Source organism: Saimiri boliviensis, chromosome 11 (assembly GCF_048565385.1).
Source record: "Saimiri boliviensis isolate mSaiBol1 chromosome 11, mSaiBol1.pri, whole genome shotgun sequence".
Classification (NCBI taxonomy): domain Eukaryota; kingdom Metazoa; phylum Chordata; class Mammalia; order Primates; family Cebidae; genus Saimiri; species Saimiri boliviensis.
Genome location: NC_133459.1, coordinates 39,153,678 through 39,179,775, shown reverse-complemented (window position 1 = coordinate 39,179,775; position 26,098 = coordinate 39,153,678). Strand labels below are relative to the sequence as shown.

General features: G+C 40.2%; 1 protein-coding gene across 4 annotated transcripts in view; it reads right to left on the bottom strand.

Annotated features, from left to right (window-relative positions):
• SMAP2 (small ArfGAP2) overlaps positions 1-26,098 on the bottom strand; it is a 51,036-nt gene that overhangs the window by 4,759 nt on the left and 20,179 nt on the right. For all 4 annotated transcript variants that reach the window (XM_003937006.4, XM_074380598.1, XM_074380597.1 and 1 more), the window contains 8 exons: positions 12,535-12,668; positions 10,579-10,664; positions 9,452-9,530; positions 5,468-5,554; positions 4,364-4,445; positions 3,233-3,339; positions 2,273-2,438; positions 1,527-1,843 (listed from right to left, as the gene is read on the bottom strand). In XM_003937006.4, the coding sequence (XP_003937055.1) occupies positions 1,527-1,843; positions 2,273-2,438; positions 3,233-3,339; positions 4,364-4,445; positions 5,468-5,554; positions 9,452-9,530; positions 10,579-10,664; positions 12,535-12,668 (1,058 nt within the window). The remainder of the gene's footprint in view (positions 1-1,526; positions 1,844-2,272; positions 2,439-3,232; positions 3,340-4,363; positions 4,446-5,467; positions 5,555-9,451; positions 9,531-10,578; positions 10,665-12,534; positions 12,669-26,098) is intronic.

The window sequence follows — 26,098 nt, the reverse complement described above, 5'->3', positions numbered from 1 at the left end:
TTCTTTAAAGTCTGTAGGTTTACTGGGATATGTTTTAGAGTTGACTGTTCTGGGTCAATTTTCCCAGATACACAGTGGACTCTTTCCATACTATATCCAAGTCTTTTATTTCTAGAAAGCTTTCTTGTGTTATAGTTTGAAATACAATAATTCTGTCTTGTGTGTTGTTTTATTTATTTTGTCTTTATTTCTTTGGACATCTCCAAATACACGTATGTTAGGTTTTCTTTGCTGAACTTCCATATTAATTTGTCTGATTCTTTTTACTCCTTTCTATATTTAGTTTTCATTCTCTTAGCTGTTTCATGCCTTTCCTCAATGCCAAATACATTTTCAGCTCAATTTATTGTTCTTTGGTCAACTTGTAATTCACTCTTTATATGATAATTTTGGCTTTTTCTTCAATTTCTTTTCTGAGTTCAGTAAACTTCCATTTCACACGTTCAGTTTTTCATCCATTTTGGCTCTAAGTTTTTGAATTTCTGATTTAAGGTGTTTTGTCTTACCTGCAAACATTTGTTTAAGGACATTTAATTCAGGTTGGTAGATTGTGTAACAATTTTCTCTTGCTTCATGACTGTTTTTTGAGGGAGAATATTCATTATGTGAAATGTTTTGATTTTCATTTTCTATTTTCTTCTTGTAGTAGTTTTGCACAAATGTCAGCTGCCATGTTTGGGTTATTTTGTAAGGTCTTATTTTTTTCTCAATCAGCAATGATAGGTGTGAGGGTTTGGGGAGGCTTACCAAATTTCTTAGATTAGGAGCATCATCTTAGATTAGTAAAGTGGTTATTTTGGAAGGGGGAGGAAGCTGTATATCTGATTTTGTGATTCTCATTTTCATTTCTCATGTCTTTCTTTCCCTTCACCACCAGGTCTTCCTAAGGGTACCTCCTCCTTTTAAGTCATGCCCATCTACCCAAGAAGCAATGCTTTCCTAAGGTTAATAACTATACTCCTATATATCTCAAGTCTCTTATTTTTGATCCTACATAAACAGAGTTCTAACCTACCACATCTCAGTCCTGTTTTAGTATGTCTCTGATGAGGGTAGGTCCTTTTCCTTCTGGGGGTTACTTTATCTATGCTGCTACTGCTAGGCCTCTGCTCCCTCTTTTCTTTTCATAGTCTCCTCTGTGATGCTGGCTCTGCTAGATTTGGCATTTATATGCCCCTTGCCCTGCCATTTGAACCCTGTAGTATTCTGCCTGCTAAGTGAGACTGCTATGAGAATATCTGCATTCACTGTTTGTATAGGGTTTATGTGTTTGTTTTTGCTTTTGAGAATGTGCAGAGAGATTCAGATTTAGGCAGTTGCCCTTATTCTACAGGAATCCAGAACTCCTCAGAAAGTCTGACTTTAGACAGACCTTCTCGGGGGGAGTGGGGGGAGGCAAACCCAACAATGTCTCTGGCATTATCTCTTCTACATGGACAGGATTCAAAGGATAGCAGAGACATACAAAGTGAGACAACCTTGAGGAAGCTCAAAACTCTCGCCACAAGTAAAATGGGGTAGCTTACCTGAGTAAGGTTCCACTGCAGTTGCTGAGCTGGCTGGACCCCATACACAGTCTGGGGCATAGCTGCCATGCCTGCCATGTAGCCAGCCTGCTGGGTGGTCATCATCCCATTTGGCACACCCATCATTGATGCCTGCATGCCACCCATATATCCTGCAGGCATGGCCATGGGGGCAACCATCCCAGAAGCTCCTGGCTGAGCTACCATGCCTACTGGTGGGGGCATCATGCTCCCCATTATGCTGTTAGGAGGTGTAACCCCTGGAAAGCTGGGGTAAGCTGTGGGATATGCCATCTGAGCAGGGGCCATGAACATTGCTGCCAAGAAAACACACATACAGGTCTGTTAAAGAGGAAAAAACATATAGTCAGCCCAAAGTCTTCCTGGCTACCCCGTTCCAGCTGGAATTCTCAGGATTGCTCAACTCACAATGCTCTTTTACATGGCAAAGTAGTTAAAATCTCTATAAGACCTGCTATGGCTTACCAATGGGTTGTTGACCTGGCCATTTTCCCTTTAGGGTCCAGATGCAGACCCTGAGTTATATTTCACAGAAGTGTGACCCCAGACTCCACAGAAGTATGTCTGGGTTACATAATTTCCATCTGCTGATACTTTGGTCATGTTCAGGTTTGTCTGGTGTATGACATCCTGGCCCTCAAAGCAACTGTCACAATAAGTAATTCCTGCATGGAAGCCCTCATGTCTCTAACCTGGTACATGGCCACGACACCCATGAAATCTACCTTGAGTAGGCATCTGAGGCGTCTGGGATCCATACAGTGAAAGAATGGAGTCTTTAGAGAGCTGTTTCTTGCCTATTTCTTCTGATTTGCTCCCTGGCTCTGGAAACAGGTTCAGGTTTTCAGGAACAGAGCCAGCACTCCCTGCAGTTGGCATGGAACCTACAACCTTAGGGCAAAGAGGTCAGGGGGAGAATTGAAATGGTTCTCATGGGGTTCTCCTTAAGGATCTCCCTTCTCTCTCTGCTGCTCCTAACATCTGCAATAAGAATTCACGACTCAAGTTAATAGCTTCCTGACATTTTTACCATTCAAATATCTGAAAACTCCTGACAGTTAAGCTCTGTTACAGTTCTTTCCTTTCACCAAAACATGTGATTTGGTAGAAACAAACACACAAAACAACCCACAAATGATGCAGCAGAGGAACTGAGTTTCGATCCCAGTGGAGCCATTTAGTAGTATAACCAGAGGCTAGTCACATAACTTTTATGAACTCATGTTTCCACATCTGTAAAATTCCCACTTTGCAGGTTTGTGGTGAAGATGTGAAATTATTAATGAAATATACAAAATGATATACAAAAACCACCCCACACTGTGCCTGAGACACAGCAGGCATTTCACAACTGGTGGCCATTAAAAGTTTCAAGTCTTTCCTACCTACAAGTGGCAGTAACTCAGGCCACGGAGCTAGCCTCAAGTATCAGCCTACACAATATCACACACTCCATAGAGGCAATTCAAAGGGCCCACTTTTTCAGCAGGAGACAAAATGGCATGAACCATAATCTTAGAATCTTAAGACTGTGACAGAAATGATACAATGTTAAGGGAAGAATGAACAATCAAGAAAACCAAAGTCCAACCCCACCAAGGAAGTACGACTTGGTTCCATGATTAAGATACTGAAATCACTCATTTCAGAATGTTCTTTAATCCTAAGGAGCCCATAAGACTCACCTTTCTGGAACCTGAAGAGGGGGAGGGAACAGAGGCCAACAGATCTAAATCCTTCTCTAGAGTATTGCTGGTCTTACTATTTGCAATGGAGCAGGCCACAGGAGCATCTAGAAAGAGAGATCGAAGTTAACATGCAGCACTGCTTATTAAGCCCATGCCTTCCTTCTATTCTAGACATAAAGCAAAGGTGGTCCATAAGCTCATGGACCTAGAAATCTAGACTTTTGGAACCACCTAGTGTGGATGGTGCTTCTCAAGAGAAGCTTCCCCCACCATTCCCAGAGTGCTCTGGGGAAGCCTGGAGCCCAGCTATCAGGCACAGGGCAGCAGAAACCTAGGCCTGAAGGTTAGTTCAGCACCACAGTAGGGGGCTGGCTCCCTTCTGGCTACTTGAAGGGCAAGGTATGGAGGGTTCATTTTCAGAGAGCAAGGAAAGGTGCAGAAAATAGAAGCCTAAGTAGCCAGTAACCTAAATCAGCAGAAGTGGATGGAAACAAAGTGCAACCATCAGTGCTGTGAAAGGTAGACAATAGGCTTGCTTTCTGAAAGGGCAGAATCACTAGTTCAGGATTTCGAGGATTTGGAGAAAAATGACCACAGGCCATCTCAGAAACAGGCTGCATCTGAAAAATGAAAGGAATGGGGGCAAGGAGTAGAGTACAGGTAAGTGACATGAGGCTCAAAGGTGCTGTTTAGCAAAACTGCTAACATTTACGGAGGGCTCAGTATGTGCCAGGCATGGGGCCAAGAGCTTTAGAGGCATTATCCCATTTAACCCTTCCAACACCACCTCTGAAGTAGAGACTCATTCTCACTGCACAGATTAGGAAAGCAACCATCAGAGGTTAAGTAAACTACCCAAGGTCACACAGACAGTAAGTAACACGGCGAGGCACTGGCTCCAAAGGTCATGCTCTAAACCACTGCACCACACTGGTGCTCTGAAAAGTGTCACAGTAAACACTTCCTTAGAGCAACCGCTCAGATGTGAAACATACCAGGAAGAATGTGAGAGAACAGTCTTAGCCATGAAGACAAAACTGGAGAAGCCCATCTTCACCTATCTTCCAGGGTCACTGAGAATTCATCAAAATATGTAAGAACATGGAAGCTGAAAAGTCCGACTCTTACCAAGGCCCAACAAATCCATGACAGGTGCTGTGGATTTCGGGGAGCTTTTCCGAGGTAGCTGTGGGTCTTCTTTTTTCTGTGGCTAAGGTGAAAATATGTTATAGAAAGAAATAAGCAGGTGTTTTTAAACTCTTTTTCTCCCATCTCCACTGTAAAGCCATGGTTTTCTTGTGGGTAGGGCTGCTGTTATTCAAAGAGAGTTACTAAAGAAACGAAACTCAGGGAAGTGTCAGGTGAAAGAATCAAGTCAGGAGGCAGAAGTACATAAATCAAACCTAAAGTGAAAAACAAAGACATTGCCCGTGATTGTCTGGCTTCCTGAAGACACAGACCTTTCTGAAACCAAGACAACCACAGAACAGGGGATCCAACAGAAGCAGCAGTTTTTGGTCCCAGGAAAAGCCAAGAATAAAGGTAGATATCTGATGCTACAAGAGCCAAGAGCCAACACACCTCCCAGTGGTTAGAAAACCTTTTACTGTAACACCAAAAGGGAGGTCGGTTTAAAGATTACTAATTCACTCTGCCAATATCACTAGTGACTGTGTCCACAGACAATGTGATTCAGAACGATGATAAAAGACTCTTCCTTAAGCAATAGTAAAGTTCTCTCTCCCAAGATTCCAAGTTTTTATATTAGAGATTCTACTACTACAGCCACAATATGTCCTGTGGAAAAAGAAAGGTGTCTGTTTCAATATGACAAAGCAAGAATATAAGAAGGGATCATATAAAATGGACTAGTATGGCCTGACTTCTGGACTGTTCCAACAACAGAAGGACTAATGTGGAAACAGCATCTGTTCAGAAGGTCCCACAGCCTTGGCATTCTGGCTTAGACTGTGCCTCTTGCTTAGATGGAACAGATGCATTTCCCAAGCTCCCACCTGGCCTCAAAGAGAAGCTCTTACAGAACAGCTTCAGGCAACAACAGGTAATGTGAAAGAAACAGAGATGGCAACAGGTGATCCAATCCAGATGCAGAATCCTTTAGTCCCAGGTGTGATGGTGCAATGGTACTTACCACAAGGCCTCTAACTCTCCCTTTCACAAATATACACATACCTGAGGCTGTTCGTACAGTGCAAATACTTTCCAACTTACCATTTTCACCTTCTCAAAAACAACAGGTTCCAATTTTTTTTCTGGAACTGGTTCACTCCCTCTTTTCCACTTGTCATCTTTTTCTTTCTATAATGATTTAACAAAACAAGACAAAGAGCACAGGGCCCAAGGTGACTAATAGTTCGATAAATAATAATTTCAAGGGTCCAAAAAGGATAGCCCAAATCCCTGATTCTGATGCAGGTGTCTGACAAACTTGGGGGATGGTGTCTTGGTGTAGAGCATGAGAGCTGACCTCTTTCAAATCAGCCTCAATGCATCTTAGGCACCCACCCTCCTAACCCACTCATGACTCTTGATATTTGCAGTCAAGGCTATGTACAGAGGCTAAAACATTTTACCAGTATGCTGCCCATCTGTGACCCAAATTTAATTTGCCCATGCTTTGAGAGGTCTCCCCTGATCTTGGTATATCAGTGAATAAGTTCATGTGCATCTTACTCAGCTTATGTCCTTTGTGATATCATAAATTCAATGATGGGTCCTCTCAATACTCATCTCCTTTTTTTTTTTTTTTTTTTTTTTTTTTTTTTTTTTTTTTAATGAGACGGAGTTTCGCTCTTGTTACCCAGGCTGGAGTGCAATGGTGCGATCTCGGCTCACTGCAACCTCCGCCTCCTGGGTTCAGGCAATTCTCCTGCCTCAGGCTCCTGAGTAGCTGGGATTACAGGCACGCGCCACCATGCCCAGCTAATTTTTAGTATTTTTAGTAGAGACGGGGTTTCACCATGTTGACCAGGATGGTCTCGATCTCTCGACCTCGTGATCCACCCGCCTCGGCCTCCCAAAGTGCTGGGATTACAGGCTTGAGCCACCGCGCCCGGCCTCATCTCCTTTTTTAACAGTCAGAAAATAAAACTTAATTTCAAGTTTACAGATTAGAAGAATAAAAACTAAAGTCTTAAAATCAAATAATCATCTAAATGTAAAACAAAACCACCAAGCATGTTTTTCATATTTATGCTATACTCTGTATTCTTTTTTTTTTTTTTTTGAGACGGAGTTTCGCTCTTGTTACCCAGGCTGGAGTGCAATGGCGCGATCTCGGCTCACCGCAACCTCCACCTCCTGGGTTCAGGCAATTCTCCTGCCTCAGCCTCCCGAGTAGCTGGGACTACAGGCACGTGCCACCATGCCCAGCTAATTTTTTGTATTTTTAGTAGAGATGGGGTTTCACCATGTTGACCAGGATGGTCTCAATCTCTTAACCTCGTGATCCACCCCCCTCGGCCTCCCAAAGTGCTGGGATTACAGGCTTGAGCCACCGCGCCTGGCCCTCTGTATTCTTAAGGTTATTTTAAGAATACAGAGTATAGCATAAATATGAAAAACATGTTTGGTCTTGCCAGAGATAAAAAAAATGCAATTTAAAATGCATTTTATGAAGGGAGAAAGATCTTTATATAATGTTGGGAGGGATGATGTGAAACGAATACTCTTATACATGCTGAGAAGACAGAGTAAAATGGTACAACTTCTGGAAAGTATATTGGCAAAACTAGGAAGAGACAAATGTTGAAATCCTTTTGACCTACATGATACCATATCTTGTAATGTATTTTAAGAAATTAGTCCAAAATATGAAAAAGGTTAAATGCACCAAGAAGTTCAGCCTGGAATTATTCATGCTAAAAAAAAACCTTAAATAACTTAACTACATTTATGCCACAGAAGGGGAATGGCAAAATAAACTATTACTTTCAGTGATTGAGCTACTCACTGAAAGGTGATACAACAATTAAAAATTATAAATACCATATAAGCAACATAGAAATATGAAGTGGAATGAAAGTGAGAGAAACCTACATAACTGTATTATAATTATGCCTCCAAAAAGAAACTACATACAAAAAAAGGAGAACACAAGAAGATATGAGTATGCATGGATTTTTTCACTTAATTTTCATATTTTCTCTAAATTTTATAATCAATACATGCAGTTATCTTTTTCATACACAGTTTATGTCTTTAATGCAGATGTTTAAGTTAAAAATGTTTTATCTGTCCATTAAAAAGAGAATAGTTTTTAACAAAGCCAGTTTCTTCTCATTTGCTATCAAATGTCTTCACTTAGCAAACATTAATTATTGGCATAAAAATCTTCACAAGAATATGAAGAAAATCTAAGTACATTAAATAACAAAGTTTGAAATAGCTTTTTGGTAAATGGGAGGTATTTCATTCCTAAGAAAAACATCCAGTAACCAGGCTTGCTTTCATGGGTTCAGTATACCAGCAATGTAATCATGAACACCTGAGGGCAGAGTTGTTTTTTCTACAATAGCTGTGTACAAACAGCAACTCTACTCCTTCATCATCTGAATTATCTCAGTTACCCTTTTCTGATCTCATCTGAGTTACCCTTTTCTGATCTCATCTGAGTTCATATCTTCAGGAACAATGAACAGAGCTGGGCAGACAGACCACAGTTTTCTACAAATAAAAGGAAATGTGTGTGCTTGCGTTCTAAACTGTTTTTGATGATGCCATCCAAGCTGTAGCTGCACACTATGCTAATTCTTTCTTGTCACAGTTATGATACTGACAAGTCCCTTTTCTGGATAATTGTGAGGTAAGAGTCCTTCATACTAAGTTGAGAAGGAATCATGTTTTCCTAACTACATGTATTACCTTACACTTACTTGCCTGTGTTGAAATTCACCCACCAGCTAATGCCCCTTTCACACAGCTTCATAAGATCAATCCGAAGCAGATTCCAATTAGCTTAACTTTTAATTACCCAGAAGGTCTTAGAGCCCCATGCAAATTTCACAGGCTGTTATATCATTATTACATAACTAGAATAGATAAAAGGTAGGTAGGACCTGCGCTAGAACTGGAGAATCCCTTACTCTCAATACTTCTGTGACTAGAGAAATGGCCAATTATTCCTAAGGGAGTTTTCTGTAGAATCTTGTCAAAGGTTATTTAAAGGTCTAAATAGTCATATCTATTGATTCCCCATTAGTTGTCATTAGTTAGGTATATTTTCTTCTTCCAGAAACCATGCTGTCTTTCCCCATGTGTTATATTTGTCCTAGTTATCGTATAGTATGCTGGAGATTCTAAACATGCCTAGGATGGAAAGTGTATTTGGCAACTGGTAGTCAGTCTCCCTCTGAAACCCTTCTCAGGAACAAGGGACCCCCCACTGGGAAACAGTCCACCAAAACACTGGTTATCAGCAGGTAATGCTGGAAATACACATTGGTCAAACTGAAGGAAACTCTGGTGATGTAATTATACCTACTTTTGTTGATTTCATTTACAGAAAAAAAAAGTACATATCTGTGTCTCTATCTATGTAGATAGATATATCTGTAGTACACATACACACATATTATCGTAGTTAATCTAGTATATGCAACGTGCCCATCCCAAGAAACAATTCCAAACTGGGAATCATCACTAACACCTTCTAACTACAGATTAAGACAAAGAACTCACTGATATAGTTTCCCCTGCATATCCCTGAGGAAGAAATTTGTTTCATGATATCTCATGGTCTTAACTCAGTAACTGGTACTTTTTACTTTTGCTTTAAAATTTATTTTGAGACAGGGTCAAACTCTGTTGCCTAGGTTGGAGTGAAGTGGTACAATGGCAGCTTACTGCAACCTCAACCTCCCTGGCTCACGTGATCCTTCTGCCTCAGCCTCCCAAATAGCTGGCTACTACAGGTGTAGTACACACCATGCCTGGCTAATTTTTAAATTTTTTGTAGAGATGGGGGTCTTGCTTTATTGCCAAGGCTGGTCTTAAACTCCTGGACTCAAGCAATCCTCCTGCCTCAGCCTCCCAAAGTGCTGGGATTAAGGGATGAGGCACCATACCTGGTCTAGTTTGCATTTTTTAAAAGACGGTTTTGGAGTGTTTTGGTAGCAGTTCTTCAAAGTGTTCTCTGGCCTGATTTAATAAGTAAATGACTTATTATGAACAAAACTTGAAAGATTTATAACTAACCCTAAAGGCGTTGATGTCCAGACTTCGGTCCATGTACTTCTTCTTCTCATATTTATCTCGAATAAATCCTTCAACAGCTCTGCAAAAAGCTTATTAAGGATGAATCCCCTCAAACGGTAAGAATATAAAAGGTCAATCTGTGTTCCATGGAGCATTGTTCTCCTCCTTCCCTCTTACCTGGTTTCCCCACATGGCTCCTGCCTCTTTATATGCAATTTCTCTGACCAAAACCTTAAAATGCCTCCTTCGCAGGTAGAGCAGGGAATCATTACTTCCTATGATTTCCCTTCAGAGTGATGACAGCAGCAAGTGAAATTAACCTTCATATTGACATTACAGGTGTCTGTGGCTATTCTAGAATATAGGTAAAGCAGTCAAATGCCTATTTTAAAGCACTTAGTTCAACAGGCCTCAAACAAAGGCACGTAAGTGCCCTTTAAAAACATAAACTCTTGTGCCCCGCTGAGAAATTCCGACCAGTGGGTCTTCTGCAAGGCCCTAAATCTGCATTTAACAGGTTCCATCTGCACCCCTTAAAAACAAACAAACAAACAAAAACAAAACAACAACAACAACAACAAAAAAAACACCTTAACAAGATGATCTACAAACTACATTTTGAGAAGCACTGCCTCTGAGGGATTTGGTTTTGTGTCCCAGGTGCTATCCTCTGTTGAGCAGATAGTGGAAGAAAGTTACTGGTTATTGATAAACTGGTAAACAACAGTTAATTCTTTCACCCAAGAGATAAAAAGATGATAAAAATGAATGGCAGTTTTGCTGACTGCCAGGGTTAACAGAGCACAGTAAACAACTCTTTTTATGAAACAACAGTTTCAGAGATCCAAAATAAACTAGTGGAGATGTAACCTTATGGAAGAATTCACAGCGAAATCACTGGTCTTAATTCCAGAGTGAGTCTTCCTCAAGTGACAATATATGACCATTCTGACATGAGCAAATACATGTAGTCTTTGTACATTTTGGTTGCAGGACAGAGGACGAGCAGGGACACTGACTAATCCACATGGAGATGACCCAGTCACAGTACAGGACTTGAGTCTTGTTTGACTCTCCCCAAACATCAAAATACCACTCAGCCTTCTGAGTTGCACCAGAAAAGATACGGGTCTATCTGGGGCCGCCGAAAGGTCTCAGGAAGATAGGCTTCATAAAGTCGGTTTGCCTTTCCATTTCCCATCTCTTGCATGCACTGTGACCAAAGAGAATGTAGAAACATGGAATGTCAGATCAAGAAAGAACTGAAAAACTTCTCACCCAATTCCACTACTGTACAATTGAAGAACCAACCTAGAGAGTATCAGAACCAAGATTTAAACTCGTATATTCTGATTTCCAATTCGTGATTCTCTCCACCTTACTAGGAATTCCCAATCATTTGCCCCAAGCTGCCTTTCCCCCTACTCCACAGCTTCCCTTTATTGAAAGATTTGTGTGCCAAGATACATTTAACTCAGTAATAATTCAAGATCTCATTTGAAAGTCTTAGATACACAGCTACCAATTAAAATGTCTACTTGGCAGGCAATGATCAGTGTTACCATTCTGAGTTTATACTATTAATTAATCAATTCTAATAAAAGTGTTTCCCATTAGGCTTTTAAGTAGACCCCTTAACACTTGTAAGGAATAAATCCCAAGAGCTTTCTAAATCTCCGAATTCCCAAATATCTCCACAGCACACAATTTCCTTCCTAAGACAGAGTAAAGTGTAACTGAAAAATGTAACTCACCCTTTTAGACCTTTAATACATCTATAAATACAGTCTAAAACAATTTCTAAAGCTATTTTCTGATTAAGAGTAATCTCTTATTTCCATCACCAACTTTAGCAACTGGATTTTTTTGGGGGGGGTAGGGGGGCTTCCTTTTTACTCCCAAGAAAGAAAAAATTAAAATTAATGCATTTCAATTTAGGAAGAGAATAAAGAATAATGAAGCTATATCCAGATACAGTTCTTAGGCCAGCCAGACTCATTAACTTAGGTGTCTCACTCCAAGCCCACCAAGCTAACAGCAAACAAGACTCATGCATGCATTTTTTTTTTTTTTTTTTTTTGAGACGGAGTTTCGCTCTTGTTACCCAGGCTGGAGTGCAATGGCACGATCTCGGCTCACCACAACCTCCACCTCCTGGGTTCAGGAAACTCTCCTGCCTCAGCCTCCTGAGTAGCTGGGATTACAGGCACGCGCCACCATGCCCAGCTAATTTTTGTATTTTTAGTAGAGACGGGGTTTCACCATGTTGACCAGGATGGTCTCGATCTCTCGACCTCGTGATCCACCCGCCTCGGCCTCCCAAAGTGCTGGGATTACAGGCTTGAGCCACCACGCCCGGCCTCATGCATGCATTTTAACAATAAATTTCTGTAAGTCTACAATTTGGAGGTTTTTTTAAAAAGTTTTTTTTTGTTTTTCTTTTTGGAGACAGGGTCTCACTCTATTGCTCAGGCTAGAGTGCAATGGCATCATCATGGCTAACTGCAGCCTCAACTTCTGGGCTCAAGCAATCCTCCCACCTCAGCCTCCCAAACTGCTGGGATTACAGGCACGTACCACCAGGCCCAGCTAATTTTTAAATTCTTTATTTTGTAGAGATATATGTCTCACTCTGTTGCCCAGGCTGGTCTTGAACTCCTGGGCTCAAGCGATCCTCCCACCTCAGCCTTACAAAATGCTGGGATTATAGGCATGAGCCACCATGCCTGACCAAAAGTTAATATTTGAAACCATAAATTTTAGACCTGCAAATGCTAAGAGTCTTAGAAAATCACCCAAAGATTCCTCTTAGTACTTTCATGGACCCATGGAATCCTAGACCATAGACTATTTCTGTTTTTAAGGAGGTAAAATATAGGTAGAATAACTGTATCTTAAATAGAAAGAATAAAAATAGGAAAAAAATAGAATAAAAATTTCTGTTAAGGTACAAGAATTTGACATAAGTGTTTAACAACTAAATTTTCTTTTATCTTCACCTTTGTGCCTGGTTTGACTGAAATTCATCTGGAATTCCGTTTACATGGATATATGGGAGCAGCTGACTCACTCGGGCTAAGTACCTGAATCTGTTCTTGAGTCCACTGGTCGAGGTTAACTGATTTTACCCTGGATATGTGCACCCCCAGATTCCTGTGGATTCCAGCACATCGAATGCAGATGAACACACCAATGTTCCAGGAGGCCCATCGTGGCCCTGTGAAAGTCAGGAACAGGGCAATAAAGTACAAATTACAACATTCAAGGCATAAACTACAATATTAATTATCAGACAACATTTCTGCTAGAACGTAAGTGAAAGAATTTTTACCATAATCACCTGTTTATTGACTCTGCTCATTCCTCCATGTGTCAGCTTTTTGTTGTAGTTGTTTAAATTTTTAAAGTGTACAATACAGTAGTTTTTAGTATATTCACATAGCTGTGCAATGATTACTACTATCTAATTCCAGAACATTTTCATTACTCCAAAAGAAATCCCAAACCCACTAGCAGGCACTACCCATTTTCTCCCAACTCTTCTCTCCCTCCCTGGCAACTACAAATCTACTTTTTATCTCTATGGGTTGCCAATTTTGGATATTTAATATAAACAGAATTAAATAATATGTGGGCATTTGTGCACTGTACAATTTTTTACACTGTCTGTTAATATGAGTGTTGAAACGTAGATGTTATAAGACTGTTACTTATATTAAGAAAAATCCCAGGAGTGCAAAGCCATGTCGTATTGTATTTGACCTAGTACCTTACATAAACAGTCCTCTCCCGAGGGATGTTTTAGTGGTGATGGGGCTGTATTCACCACTTTTTTAGTGGTGGCCTGTATTGTTTTCCTGTTAGGAAAAAAGATAGATATGGCATGCTTGCCATGGCTCAACCTGTAATTGAAACTGTGTTTATCCTCCCGCAAACAACCCCAGGCCTATAAAATATGCATTTGCATTAACATGATAGGATTCTCTCCCCTTAGGCTGATGTCCCTACTTTACCCAACTACTGAAGCATCTCGTTTCAAGATTGCCAAATAATAAAGATGCTTATTGCAACAAAAAACCTTAAATATGAATTTTAATTCAAAACTGTTACAGAATCTCCCATCCCCTGCTGGATTTACACATCCTAATAATCACTCTGAAAAATTATCACACTCTTCTTCATAATTTTTACCCAGGAAAAAAAATGGCTTATATGAAACCTGCCAAAAACTTACTGAAAAACCAGAAATATTTCCTTCTCCATTCTCCACTTGGCAGAAATTTACCACATAAAATAAGGGTGACATAAAAATTAGAGGATGTAATAAACAGGTGAAATGACACTAACTGATTTTCTACAGAGATAAATGGAGCCTACGTTTGAAACGACAAGGAGCACAATTATTTGGTTAGCGAGCGGGTTTTTAATTTTTATTTTTAGAGTCTCTCTGCCACCCAGACTGGGAGTGCAGTAGCATGACCATAGCTCACTTCAGCCTTGTCTTCCTGGGCTCAAGTGATCCTCCCACCTCAGCCTCTGGAGTAGATGGGACTATAGGCGTGTGCCACCCTGTCTGGCTAATATTTTTATTTTTTGTAGACTGGGTCTCATTCTGTTGCCCAGGCTGGTCTTGAACTCCTGTCCTTAAATGATTCTCTCACTTCAGCCCCGCAAAGTGCTGGAATTACAGGTGTGAGCCACTGCACCTGGCCAGCCTGAAGGTTTTGACAGCAGTTTTAATGAAGAAATGCCATAATCGTGTGGCAGAAAATTATTTTTAGAAATCTGAATCAATGATTATTACAAATAAGAATATAATTTTTTTGACAAAGATATCACTTATTTACCATGGCAAATACTCCAAGGACAGAAGGCTCACATTCTCCTTATTATCACCAGGTGGTGCTCTCTGCCGGAAATTTTATTCCAATACCTTACTGTTATCTCAAGCTCAGATTTATCTTCCAAAAAGATATTTATTTAACCCCTTCAGATTCCTAGATGGATTTACATAGTTGGTCCACCAACTATGTAAATTTACACACTTGTTTCTGGTGGCAGAATGTCACGTCAAACACAAATGAAAACTAAGCTGATGTAAATGATATATATCCATTTTACAGTTTCATAAAGGAACTCTAAAAATATCTAAGTTATATATGATTTAAAATGGAACCAAGTTAATATTGCATGTTTCTTAAAGCATATTTTCTTTGCTCTAGATTCCAGAGTCTAGAACTCATAAAACAAGTACGATGTATTGTTTGCTAACAGTCAGAAGCCAAAAACATTAGTTAAAAATCAAGTCAGCTGTGAAATGTTACACTATTTGCCTCCTGGCCCTAAATTGGGAAAGGACAATTCCTAATCATCTAAGCAACAGTCACAGCTTCCAATTCAGAGTACTTAAAGTCTTTTTGCTTCTGAAGAGTGTAAGACTAAGACTTGGTACCTTGGAGTGACTCCGGAGCCACTGACAAGGCCTCAGTACAGAAAAAATGGCAACTGTATTATCATGAAAAGCCAGAGGACAGCCTCCTCTCCCCGCCAAACCCCCACCTGATACCCCTTCTGAAACCTTTTCCCAGTGAATATAGTGATAGTTCTATCCCAGATACTGTTTCTTTTCGTTTTGACCCGCTAGATTTATTAGTGAATAATTATATGTTCCATAAAAGATTCTGAAATTGGAGAAAAGAAAAATAAAAGAGACAAATGTTACTTACATAGCTGAAAAAATGAGGAAATGGTGTACTTGTATTTCCTTTTTTTTTTTTTTTTTTTTCAGACAGGGTCTCTCACTCTTGTCCAGGCAGGAGTGCAGGGGCAAGATCACTGTAACCTCAAATTTGGCCTCAAGCAATTCTCCCACCTCAGCCTCCCAAGTAGCTGGGACTACAGGCATGCATCACCATGCCCAGCTAATTTTAATTTTTTTAAAGACAAGGTCTCCCTATGTTGCCTAGGCTGGTTGCGAACTCCTGGCCTCAAGGAATCCTCTCACCTCAGCCTCCCAAAGCACTGGGATTACAGGTGTGAGCAACCATGCTCTGCTAGTTGTAATTACTAAATGTATAATCTTTGCTACCAGAAAGCACTTAGGCTTGAATGCAGCTCCATCAATGATTACCTTTGTGACCTTCTAAGACAGACATCCCCAAACTACGGCCTGCGGGCCGCATGCGGCCCCCTGAGGCCATTTATCTGGCCCCCCACCGCACTTCAGGAAGGGGCACCTCTTTCACTGGTGGTCAGTGAGAGGAGCACAGTATGTGGCGGCCCTCCGACGGTCTGAGGGACAGTGAACTGGCCCCCTGTGTAAAAAGTTTGGGGACGCCTGTTCTAAGAGATACTTAAAACTTCATGAGCCTCAGTTTCCTCATCTATAAAATGTGTACAATAGCATTCACCTCACAGTGCCTAAAACACAAAGGGACAATAATAACTAAGGACATAAAGAACGTGGCATACAATGAGGTTTCCAGAACCCATTTCCTTTTCATTTCCCCAATAAGGGCCAGTTAACTCATTCATCTATGTAATACATACCAACACACTGTGCAACACCATGGAGCGCTTCTGTTTAATTTTTTTTTTTTTTTTTTTTTTTTTGAGACAGTCTTGCTCTGTCACGAGTGCAGTGGTACGATTTCGCCTCACTGCAACCTCCACCTCCAAGGTTCAAGCAATTCTCCTGCCTCGGCTTCCCATGTAGCTGCGACTATACAAGCCACCACACTGAGCTAATGTTTCTATTTAGTAGAGATGGGGTTTCGCCATGTTGGTCAGACTAGTCTTGAACTTCTGACTTGAGGTGATCCACCCGCCTTGGCCTTCCAAAGTGCTGGAATTACAGGCATGAGCCACCGTGCCCACCCAGGGTGCTTCTTTTTAAAAAGGAATATGAGTTCTGTTCCTAAAATGTCAGAACCAAAATGCACTGAGTATCAGAAACAAGAAATTTACCCTAGACCCAATTTCAAAGTCTTCTAGAAAACATGACATTTTAAGCAGCTTCCTTTATCTCTCTTAAACTATTTCTTGAAAATGCACTTTCTAAACCCTCTGTTCTCTTTCTCTGCTACATACCGCCACCCGCCCCTGTGCTCACATATGCCCCCATTACACATGCAAAGAAAGAAGGCCCAGAGTTGTCAGCCTAAGTGGTGGATGCTTGGATTCCATAGTATCTGGTATCACTGCTACAAGGCCAGTCTACTTTAATCTGGTAAACTTGCAAAAACGCAAGTGAAACCAATAGTTTCATGTCACATGATGAACTCCACTTCCATCCATGTCGTTGCAAATGTCAGTGAGCTAAAAAAGTGGATCTCACGAAGAGAGAGTAAACCGATATTCTAGAAGCCAGGAAGCTAGTAGGGGGATGGGGAATGATTTCAGGTTGATTAATAGGTAGAAAAACACAGTTAGCCAGCCTTGCCAAAATGGTAAAATCTGTCTCTACTAAAAATACAAAAAATTAGCCGGGTGTGGTGGCACGCGCCTGTAATCCCAACTACCGGAGAGGCTGAGGCAGAAGAATCGCTTGAACCCGGGAGTCGAAGGTTGCAATGAGCTAAGATCACATCACTGCACTCCAGTCTGGGCAACAGAGCAAGACCCTGTCTCAAAAAACACACACAAAAAAACACAAAAATACAGTTAGAAGAAATAAGACCTAGTGTTCAATAAATCAGTACTATAGTAAACAATAATCTATATCTCAACATAGGTAGAAGAGAATAATTCAAACGTTCCCAGCATAAAGAAAAGATAAATGTTTAAGGTGATGGATATACCAATATCATGATTTGGTTATTACACATTATGTGAATGTATCAAAATATCACTTGTGCCCTGAAAACATGTACATCTATTATGCATCAACAAAAAAAGATAAACCAATTGTTCAATACACATTGGCCATGGCAATCAAGGAAAAAATATAAAAGATACCATTTTGAAATTTTAAATGAAAAGAGATGCTAAGAGGCAATATGCCAAACAATTTTGAAAGCGAAGAGGACAGACAAGTGATGTAAACTGGTAGTGATTAGCACAACACAGAACAAGGCCATGGCTAAGTGAACAGATTCAACAGGAATCTAGGGGCAGGCTCCGGCAGCATCAAGCAATACCAAAATTAACACAGAATCTCTTTGCAATAAGGAATCAAAGAAAATGAAAAAAGCAGACGGAGATGGATTTGGTTGATCAGTCAAGTAATCAACTGTCCTAAGTACCAGCTCCGTATCTGAAAAACCTGGGTTTACGTGTACCTGTTGCATGTATTCTGACAAGTTTCTCTAGGGCTCATGTCTCCATTTGTAAAATGGAAAGCATGTAAGTAATATCCAACTTAAACTCAACTTCTGGACAGCCTCTACACTCTACATGTAACTATTGCTATAGTGCTGCAAATTCCCCTTGCTGCTGAAAGTTCCCCCACCACCAAAGCTGCCAGGATTAGAAGGGTTCTGGGATTGAGAACTCAGCAGACAGAAAAGGGAAACTAGAGTGATGGAGGGCTTCAAGCTACTATTAATATTATAATAATTGCCTCATTGACTTCTAATCTTTGAAGTCCCAAACAAATAAAAGTTGAGGAAAAAAATTGATAAATTGATGGCTACCTATATTCACATCTGCTGGCATAACAGACCAGTTGAAAAGTTCTTCAATGGGTGGGATGAGGGAAGGGAGAGAAAAATCTCTCCCATCTTTCATCCAAATTCTGTTGAATCTATCTTGGAAACGTTTCCAGAATCTATCCATTTCTACCTAGACCTTCTCATCTCTCACCTACAAGCATTCATTCTCTTAACATTATTTATTGTGTACCTATGTGCCAAGCACTTTGCCTGCTAAGTACTGGGGATGCAACGGCAGAGAAAATAAAGACGAGATTCCTCAATTCAAAAACCTCACAGACTAATAAGCAATTGGTCTCCAGAATCCCACCAGAATAATCTTTCCAAAACACAAATCTGTACAGATCAGACCTCTAAATATAAAGGTTCCATGTAGTCTCAAACATAGCGGTAAATATGTAAATTGGTGCACATTTTCTGAATAGCATATTCCAAACTAAGCTCTCAGTCTCTTGCTACAAAATCTCCTCTTCTTTTTTTCATCTTAGTCAACTACACCTCCATCCATTCCATTGCGTCAGCCAGAAATTTATGCATCATGAAACCTCTCTCTCCTTCAGCCCCCACATTACCAAGACTAAAATATCTGTCAAATCAGTATCTCTTCTCTCCATCTGTATCACTATTTCTGTAATCTAAAACCATCAGACTCTTTTGGACCAGTGCAATAACCTCCTAATAGCTCTCTCTCTACTTTTACATTCTCTTCTCCCTTGAGCCCAAACCAAAACTATTCACGAAACAGCCAACTTGAGCTCTTAAAGAAGCCAAGCCACCTTGGCTGCTTGAAATCCTTTTATTACTGTTGAATTAAAGAACAAAATCCTTAACATGGTTTCCACGGTCTTAAAGGTCTAGCCATGCCTCGTTCCACAGCCTCTCAATTCCTATGATAGCAGCCTTCTTTCATTTCCTCAAGGCACCATCAGGTTCCTTCCTTAGGGCCTTTGTACATGCTGCTCCCACTGCCTAAAAAAAAACTCTTTCCCTCACTGCCAAATGCACTTGCAGCCTGGCCAACTCCTATGCATCACGAGGGTCTCAGCTGAAATGCTTCTTCCTCAAAGGAGTCTTTCCTTGGCTCCCAAGTCTAAACCCGACTGTAATCTCTTTTCTACCCTTTGATTTTTACCTTACAGAAATTTTCAAACAAACAAAAGCAGAGCGTAATTAACCACAAGCTTCAGCAATTCAATTCCTAGCCAATTTTGTTTCAGCTACACTCCCACCCACTGCCCCTCAACTTTAACCTTGGATTATTCTAAAGCAAATCCTAAATATCATATTATTTTGCCTGTATATACTTCAGCATATATCTCTAAAGAGAAGGACTTTTTTTTTTTAAAAGGTTATGAACTTTCATTTACCCTTTACTCTTTCATTTCTTTTCTTTCTTTTTTTTTTTTTTAGAGACAGGGTCTTGCTCTGCCACCCAGGCTGGAGTGCAGTGCCATGATCATAACTCATAGCAGCCTTGGACTGCTGGGCTCAGACAATACTCCCACCCCAGTCTCCCAAGTAGCTGAAACTACAGGCATGAGCCATGCTCAGCTGAATTTTTTATTTTTGTAGACATGAGTTGTTGAGTGGTGTTAAGTGTCAGAATAAATTTAAAAAAAAAAAAAAAAAAGAAAAGAAAAAGAAAAAATAATAAATGGGCCAGGCAGGGTGGCTCACATCTGTAACCCCAACATTTTGGGAGACTGAGGCAGGCAGATCACCTGAGGTCAGGAGTTCAGACCAGCCTGGCCAACATGGTGAAACTCCATCTCTACTAAAAATACAATAACAACAACAAAAATTTAGCTATATGTGGTGGCACATGCCTATAGTCCCAACTACTTGGGAGGCTGAGGCGGGAGAGTCACATGAGCCTGGGAGATGGAGGTTGCAGTGAACCAAGATTGCACCACTACACTTCAGCCTGGGTGACAGGGCAAGGCTCTATCTGAAAAATAAATAAATAAATGAAATGAAAAAGAGACAGGGTCTTACTATGTTGCCCAGGCTGGTCTTGAACTCCTGGCCTCAAGTGATTTTCCTACTTTGGCCTCCCAAGACACTGAGATCACAAGAGTGAGCCACTGCGCCTGCCACCCTTACTTTTCCTAACTCATACCACATTTTGTTACTATCTGTTTGTGTGATTAAGATCTCTTTCCCACTAAACTATGAGTGCCACAAGAGTTGACACCAGACCAGTGACATTCACTATCATATACTCACGGCATAGCATGGCTCCCTGCACATAGCAGGGAGGCAACATTTGTTTAAAAATTAATTAAAACTGGCCAGGTACGGTGGCTCACACCTGCAATCCTAGCACTTTGTGAGGCCGAGGCAGGCAGATCACAAGGTCAAGAGATCAAGACCAACCCAGCCAACATGGTGAAACCCTGTCTCTAGTAAAAATACAAAAATTAGCTAGGTGTGGTGATCCGTGCCTGTAATTACAGCTACTCAGGAGGCTGAGGCAGGAGAATCGCTTGAACCTGGGAGGCAGAGGTTGCAGTGAGCCAAGATCATGCCACTGCATTCTAGCCTGGCAACAGAGAGAGACTCCATCTCGAAAAATAAAAAATAAAATAAATTCATTAAAACTAAGTATGCTAGGTGCAGTGGCACATGTCTGTAGTCCCAGCTATTCAGGACTCGGAGGTTGGAGGATCACTTGAGCCCAGGAGTTTGAGGTCAGCCTGTACAACGTACTGAGACTCTATCTCAAAAAAACAAATGAACTAAGTAAATCCTTTGACCCTACTTGTAAGAATTCATCTGGGAAAAAACAGGTCAGGCACACAAAGAAATATGTTAAGAATGTTCATTATTACATTTTTACAAAAATTAGAAACATCAATAGGTTACATAAAGGTATTACATTATCACCATTTAATGGGGAAAAATTTTGGAACCTCCATTTGGTACAGAAGTATCTCCATAATATAATTTTTAAAATCCAATCTTAAAAGAGTATACACAAAACAATTCCATTTTTGTTTAAAATACGAATAAATGAGCTGGGTGGGGTGGCATGCCCCTGTAGTCCTAGCTACTTGGGAGGCTGAGGTGGGAGTACTGCTTGAGCCCAAGGATTCAAGGCTGCAATGAGCCATGACTGTACCGTGGCACTCCATCCTAGTGAACAGAGCAAGACCTTGTCTAAAAAATAAATAAATAAAAATAAATGTACATGTATGCAAAGAAAATACATCTAGAAGAATACACGTAAATTATTATAATATCTGGATAATAGGGTTGTGAAACATCTATTTTCTTCTCTATATATACTCTCTAAATTGTTTGCAATGAGTTTTCTTTTTTTTTTTTTTTTTTTTTTTTGAGACGGAGTTTCGCTCTTGTTACCCAGGCTGGAGTGCAATGGCGCAATCTCGGCTCACTGCAACCTCCGCCTCCTGGGTTCAGGCAATTCTCCTGCCTCAGCCTCCTGAGTAGCTGGGATTACAGGCACGCACCACCATGCCCAGCTATTTTTTTTGTATTTTTAGTAGAGACGGGGTTTCACCATGTTGACCAAGATGGTCTCGATCTCTTGACCTTGTGATCCACCCGCCTCGGCCTCCCGAAGTGCTGGGATTACAGGCTTGAGCCACTGCGCCCGGCCTGCAATGAGTTTCCTATTAATTTTGCAATGGGAAAAAACAGTACAGATGTCTTAAAAACAAAACAACGCAAACATCCAGGGCTCCTTACTGGCTGCAGGATAAGTTGAAACTCCTTAACGTGATATATAAAGTTTGTTAAGAGCCTTGTGCTTTACACATACTGAGGAAGTCATCGTTCTGAAATATGCAACACACTCAAATCTCTTTAACTACACCATTCTTTTCAACTGGAATGGCTTTTCCTTCATTCCTTGCTTGGCAAACTTAAAGATCCAGTTCATCTGTGAGGCCCTCCAATGGAATAAACCTTAACTTTCTCTATTGCTAATAGCCCAGGGTATGCTTTGTTCTTCAAATACTTAATATCTTGTTCCAGTTTCTTACATGTCGCTCTTGTCCTAAACAGACTATGAGCTCTGGAAGGCAATGACCATGTTCCTTCATTATTTATCCCAAACATTTGACACAATGCTAGCAAATGGAAGGTGGTACACAATAAATGTGTGTTAAATAAATTCATCAATAAGCAACATAAAAGTATTTTTTCCTGTTCTGCAAAATGAAGTGAGAAGAGGTTTTCAAATGCTTTAAAGGATAGGCTGTAACACAGAAAACAGATTAGGTTACTTTGGAGAGGCTTCAAAGGCAGAACTGGCAACAAGGAGTAGAAGTTGATTTTAGCACACTCTGGGGAAAAATTTTCTAACAATTAAGGTTGTGTAAAAACAAATGCAGCATATCCAAAAATTGTAGAATCTCAGTTGGTGCAATGTTCAAACAGAGGCTTGGTAATCAGTTCTCAGGGATAGTAGAGAAATGATCCCCATGTGGTAAACTGGGTGAACAATGAGCCCTAAGGTTCTTTCTATTACAGTCTTAACTACTGCGGATAATTTGCGGTAATTTTTAGGTCCCTTCCTGCTTACCATTCAATGGTTCTGAAAACATGAAATTAACAATTTATGAAGATGTTAGGTCGTGAGGAACCTAAAACACTGAATCAAATTCAGTTCATCGAGCCTATGACAGGCATAGAAAACTGGTTAAATGCAACATACACATAAGGAAGAACCTAAATCAACAAACTTGGATTTTATAAGACATTAATGCTATGTGATATAGCTTGTCATTAACGCTGACTCAAAATTTGGAATTCAAAGTAAAAAAGCAGTAGTATTTGTTTTAAGAACAAATCTAATGCCAGTTACCTCAGTTCCACTCATTATATCCCTCCATTCTCTGATTCACTACAAAGGAAGAATACACAGAAACACCAGTGGGATCTTGGAAAAATTATGTAGGTATGCTGAGAGGTATGTTTACCTCTATGTTTTCATCTACACAAAAGAGAGTTCATCTAGTTCCTTATTCCAAAATAACAATAAACAGTAACTTTGAACTTCTGTTAAGTACAAACATTTTAAGGAACCATGAGACCAAAATAAAGGCTTATGCAATCAACCTCTGCTTTCAGAACACTTGCAAGAGAAGTCCCTTTCCATCTGGGCCATCTTGCAAGAATGTTGTTTCCGTTTGTCAAAAAGAAACACTGTCCACATTCGTACACTTGAAAAAAGAGCATAAGTTAAGCTTAAAAATGTCTAAGACAAAGAAAATTAAAACATTTCTGAGACTGATTAGAGAATAAAGGTAAATACTACACCAAGAAATTTAAAATTAGAAAATTGGGGTGGAAAGAACTTTAGAAGTCCTCTTGGATCCAACCTCTCACTGAAAGCACCCTCCTCTGTGGGTGTCCAATGCTAAGTCAGTTATGTATCATTTTAAAAGGTAGTTGGTTTGTCCTTTAGATGGCACTGACTATTAGAGAGGCCTTCCTTATATTGAGTCCCATTAATCTGTCTTCTTACCATTTTGATATCCTGGTGCTGCCTTTTACTCCTTCCATGCTTATGTAACAAAGTATGCAAGATAAAGATGGAGGTTTGGAGATTCTGGGAGAAGAAAGCAGCTACTTATATACTCAACCAAAATACAAGCCTGCTGAACAAACTTAATCCAGGAGCTCAATGATAGAAAAGATGTAGCAATTAGACAGACTGCTGTGATTATCAATGGAGATGAAGCAAAGCAACATTATCTTCCTACCAGGTAACCGGAAAAAGGAGGTTAAGGCGAGTAGAACATGGCTGAGTATTCACTAATGAAATGATTAGTCAATCTATGTGTAAACCTATTTCAGCAGTTAACTTCAAATGGCTTCTCTCAAAAAACATTAAAGCCTGTAACTCAAAGAAGTCAACAGGAAAGCAGACTGAGGCCTACTAGGAGAAAGGAAGGAGACATTCTTCATCTTTCTCATGTTATTTAACTAGCCCTTCTTATCTACAGAGCTAAAGATACAGATTATCTAAACTATAGCACTAATTTCCTGTGTGACTTTACACAAATCAATATACCTCTCTGAGAGACAATTTCCATAACTAAATTAGATTATCTGAAATCTGCCTCTTCTAAAAGATAGTAACTGTATCTCGAAAATTTATTAAACTACTCTGAAAAGGTTGAAGGGGAGGCAATTAACTTTCAGTAAATTTGGCTCCACATTAACCTTACAATAAACAAACCATTGACCTGGTTTGTTTATTATTATTATTATGTAGAGATGGGGTCTTGCTATGTTTCCCAGGCTGGTTGTGAACTCCTGGGCTCAAGTGATCCTCCCACCTTGGCCTCTCGAAGTACTGGGATTGTAGGCATGAGCCACTGGGACTGGCCACTGGTTTATTATTAACAGGTAGGGATTTACTGTGACTCTTCCTTGCTGTCTCTCCCAGCAGTGGGAGGTAACTAGTGCATACTTGAGTGATGTTTCTGGGAATAAGGAACTATCAGTCAGTCATCCATATCATTATTATCAACTCAATTCCCCAGGCAACTTCAGGAGGGAAAGAATAGGATCCTAGTTTGGACTTTGTTGGCTTTAAAAAGGACACACTGCCAACATATCTTCTGATAATGTCATCGCCCCATTCAAAGATATGTCACTGGACCCCACCTCAACTGAACTCCAAACTTCTAAGTATGGCTTAAATTATTCCACGATCTGGGTCTTTCTTTAATTCTTATTACTCCTCTTCTCACTTCCATACACCAACAATATCACTTCCTCTTAAAACTGTATGTATACATGCCACCTGTCATGTTTCTGCCTCAGAGAAATCTGAGTGAATCCTATCAACACTCACAGGCCTTTTTCTGATTTGGGGATGGGATACAGACAGAGGGACTCTTGGGTGTAGCGAGTCACTGTTCCAACTAGAGGACCTCCTGACTGCCACAAAAGTCAATGTATACATATATAAAAACACCACATTGTATACTGTAAACATACAATTTTCATTTGTCAATTATATCCTCATTTAAAAAATTTTTCCAGTTGGTTCAGGGGGAGCTATGCAGTGCTCTCGGTGGTAATGCCTGAAAGCTGAGACATGGCTCAAGTCTTTGGGGGTTTCCCTAGGAGATTCTGGTGTGTTCCACTATGATTGTTTTTACAGTAAAAAGCCAACATATTTTAAGGCGGGAGAAAGAGCTAGCCAAGAGATTTTCTGCTAGTATTGAAGAACTTGTAAAGTCAGTGAGGTAAGACTGATTGCATAAGCCAATGAAGCCCCCAGTCCCTTGATGCTTCAAACAATGAATATGGCAAAACTTAAAAATCTGAACAAGTCCACTTCTTCCTTTGAGGACAATAGACTTTTTCCAAAAAAAAAAAAAAAAATCAAACAAACCAAAAGTAGACCCCCTAAAGCTTTCATTTTATGGAGTGAACTGATGATGGCTCACCTTCAAGGACAGACATGGTCACTTGAAGATTCATCAAAATCCTTCCAATCCCTAGTAATTGGCACCCCAAACACCCTAAATGCACTCCGTAAGAAGAGCGAACAACTTCTGAGGGAAATGGTAGATGGTGTGGTTGAAACACTTATCTTAAGAAAGCCTAGAACTGTATTCCCAAGGAAGTACAGGATGGAAGCAAAGCATTCAGGAACTGAAGGAAAAAATTCTTGAAAACTGGAACACATGAATGAACTCAGCTGCAAATGATAAAGAGAGCCAGCTTAAAATCTATGACTAAAACTGTGCCGGAGAAAATAGATTTGCTTGCTCTCTTTAGAGCCAATTACATGGATAATGGTAACTTGGAATTGGAAAAAAAAAGGTGAATCAGAAAATGGAGACCATTTAGATTACTGTCAGAAGTCAATTTGAAGAAACTAACTCATTGATTCTGTTAACTAGAAGAGGCAGGGCATAGTGCCTCATGCCTCTAATACCAGCACTTTGGGAGGCTGAGGCCAGCGGATCACCTTAGATCAGGAGTTTGAGACCAGCCTGGCCAACAT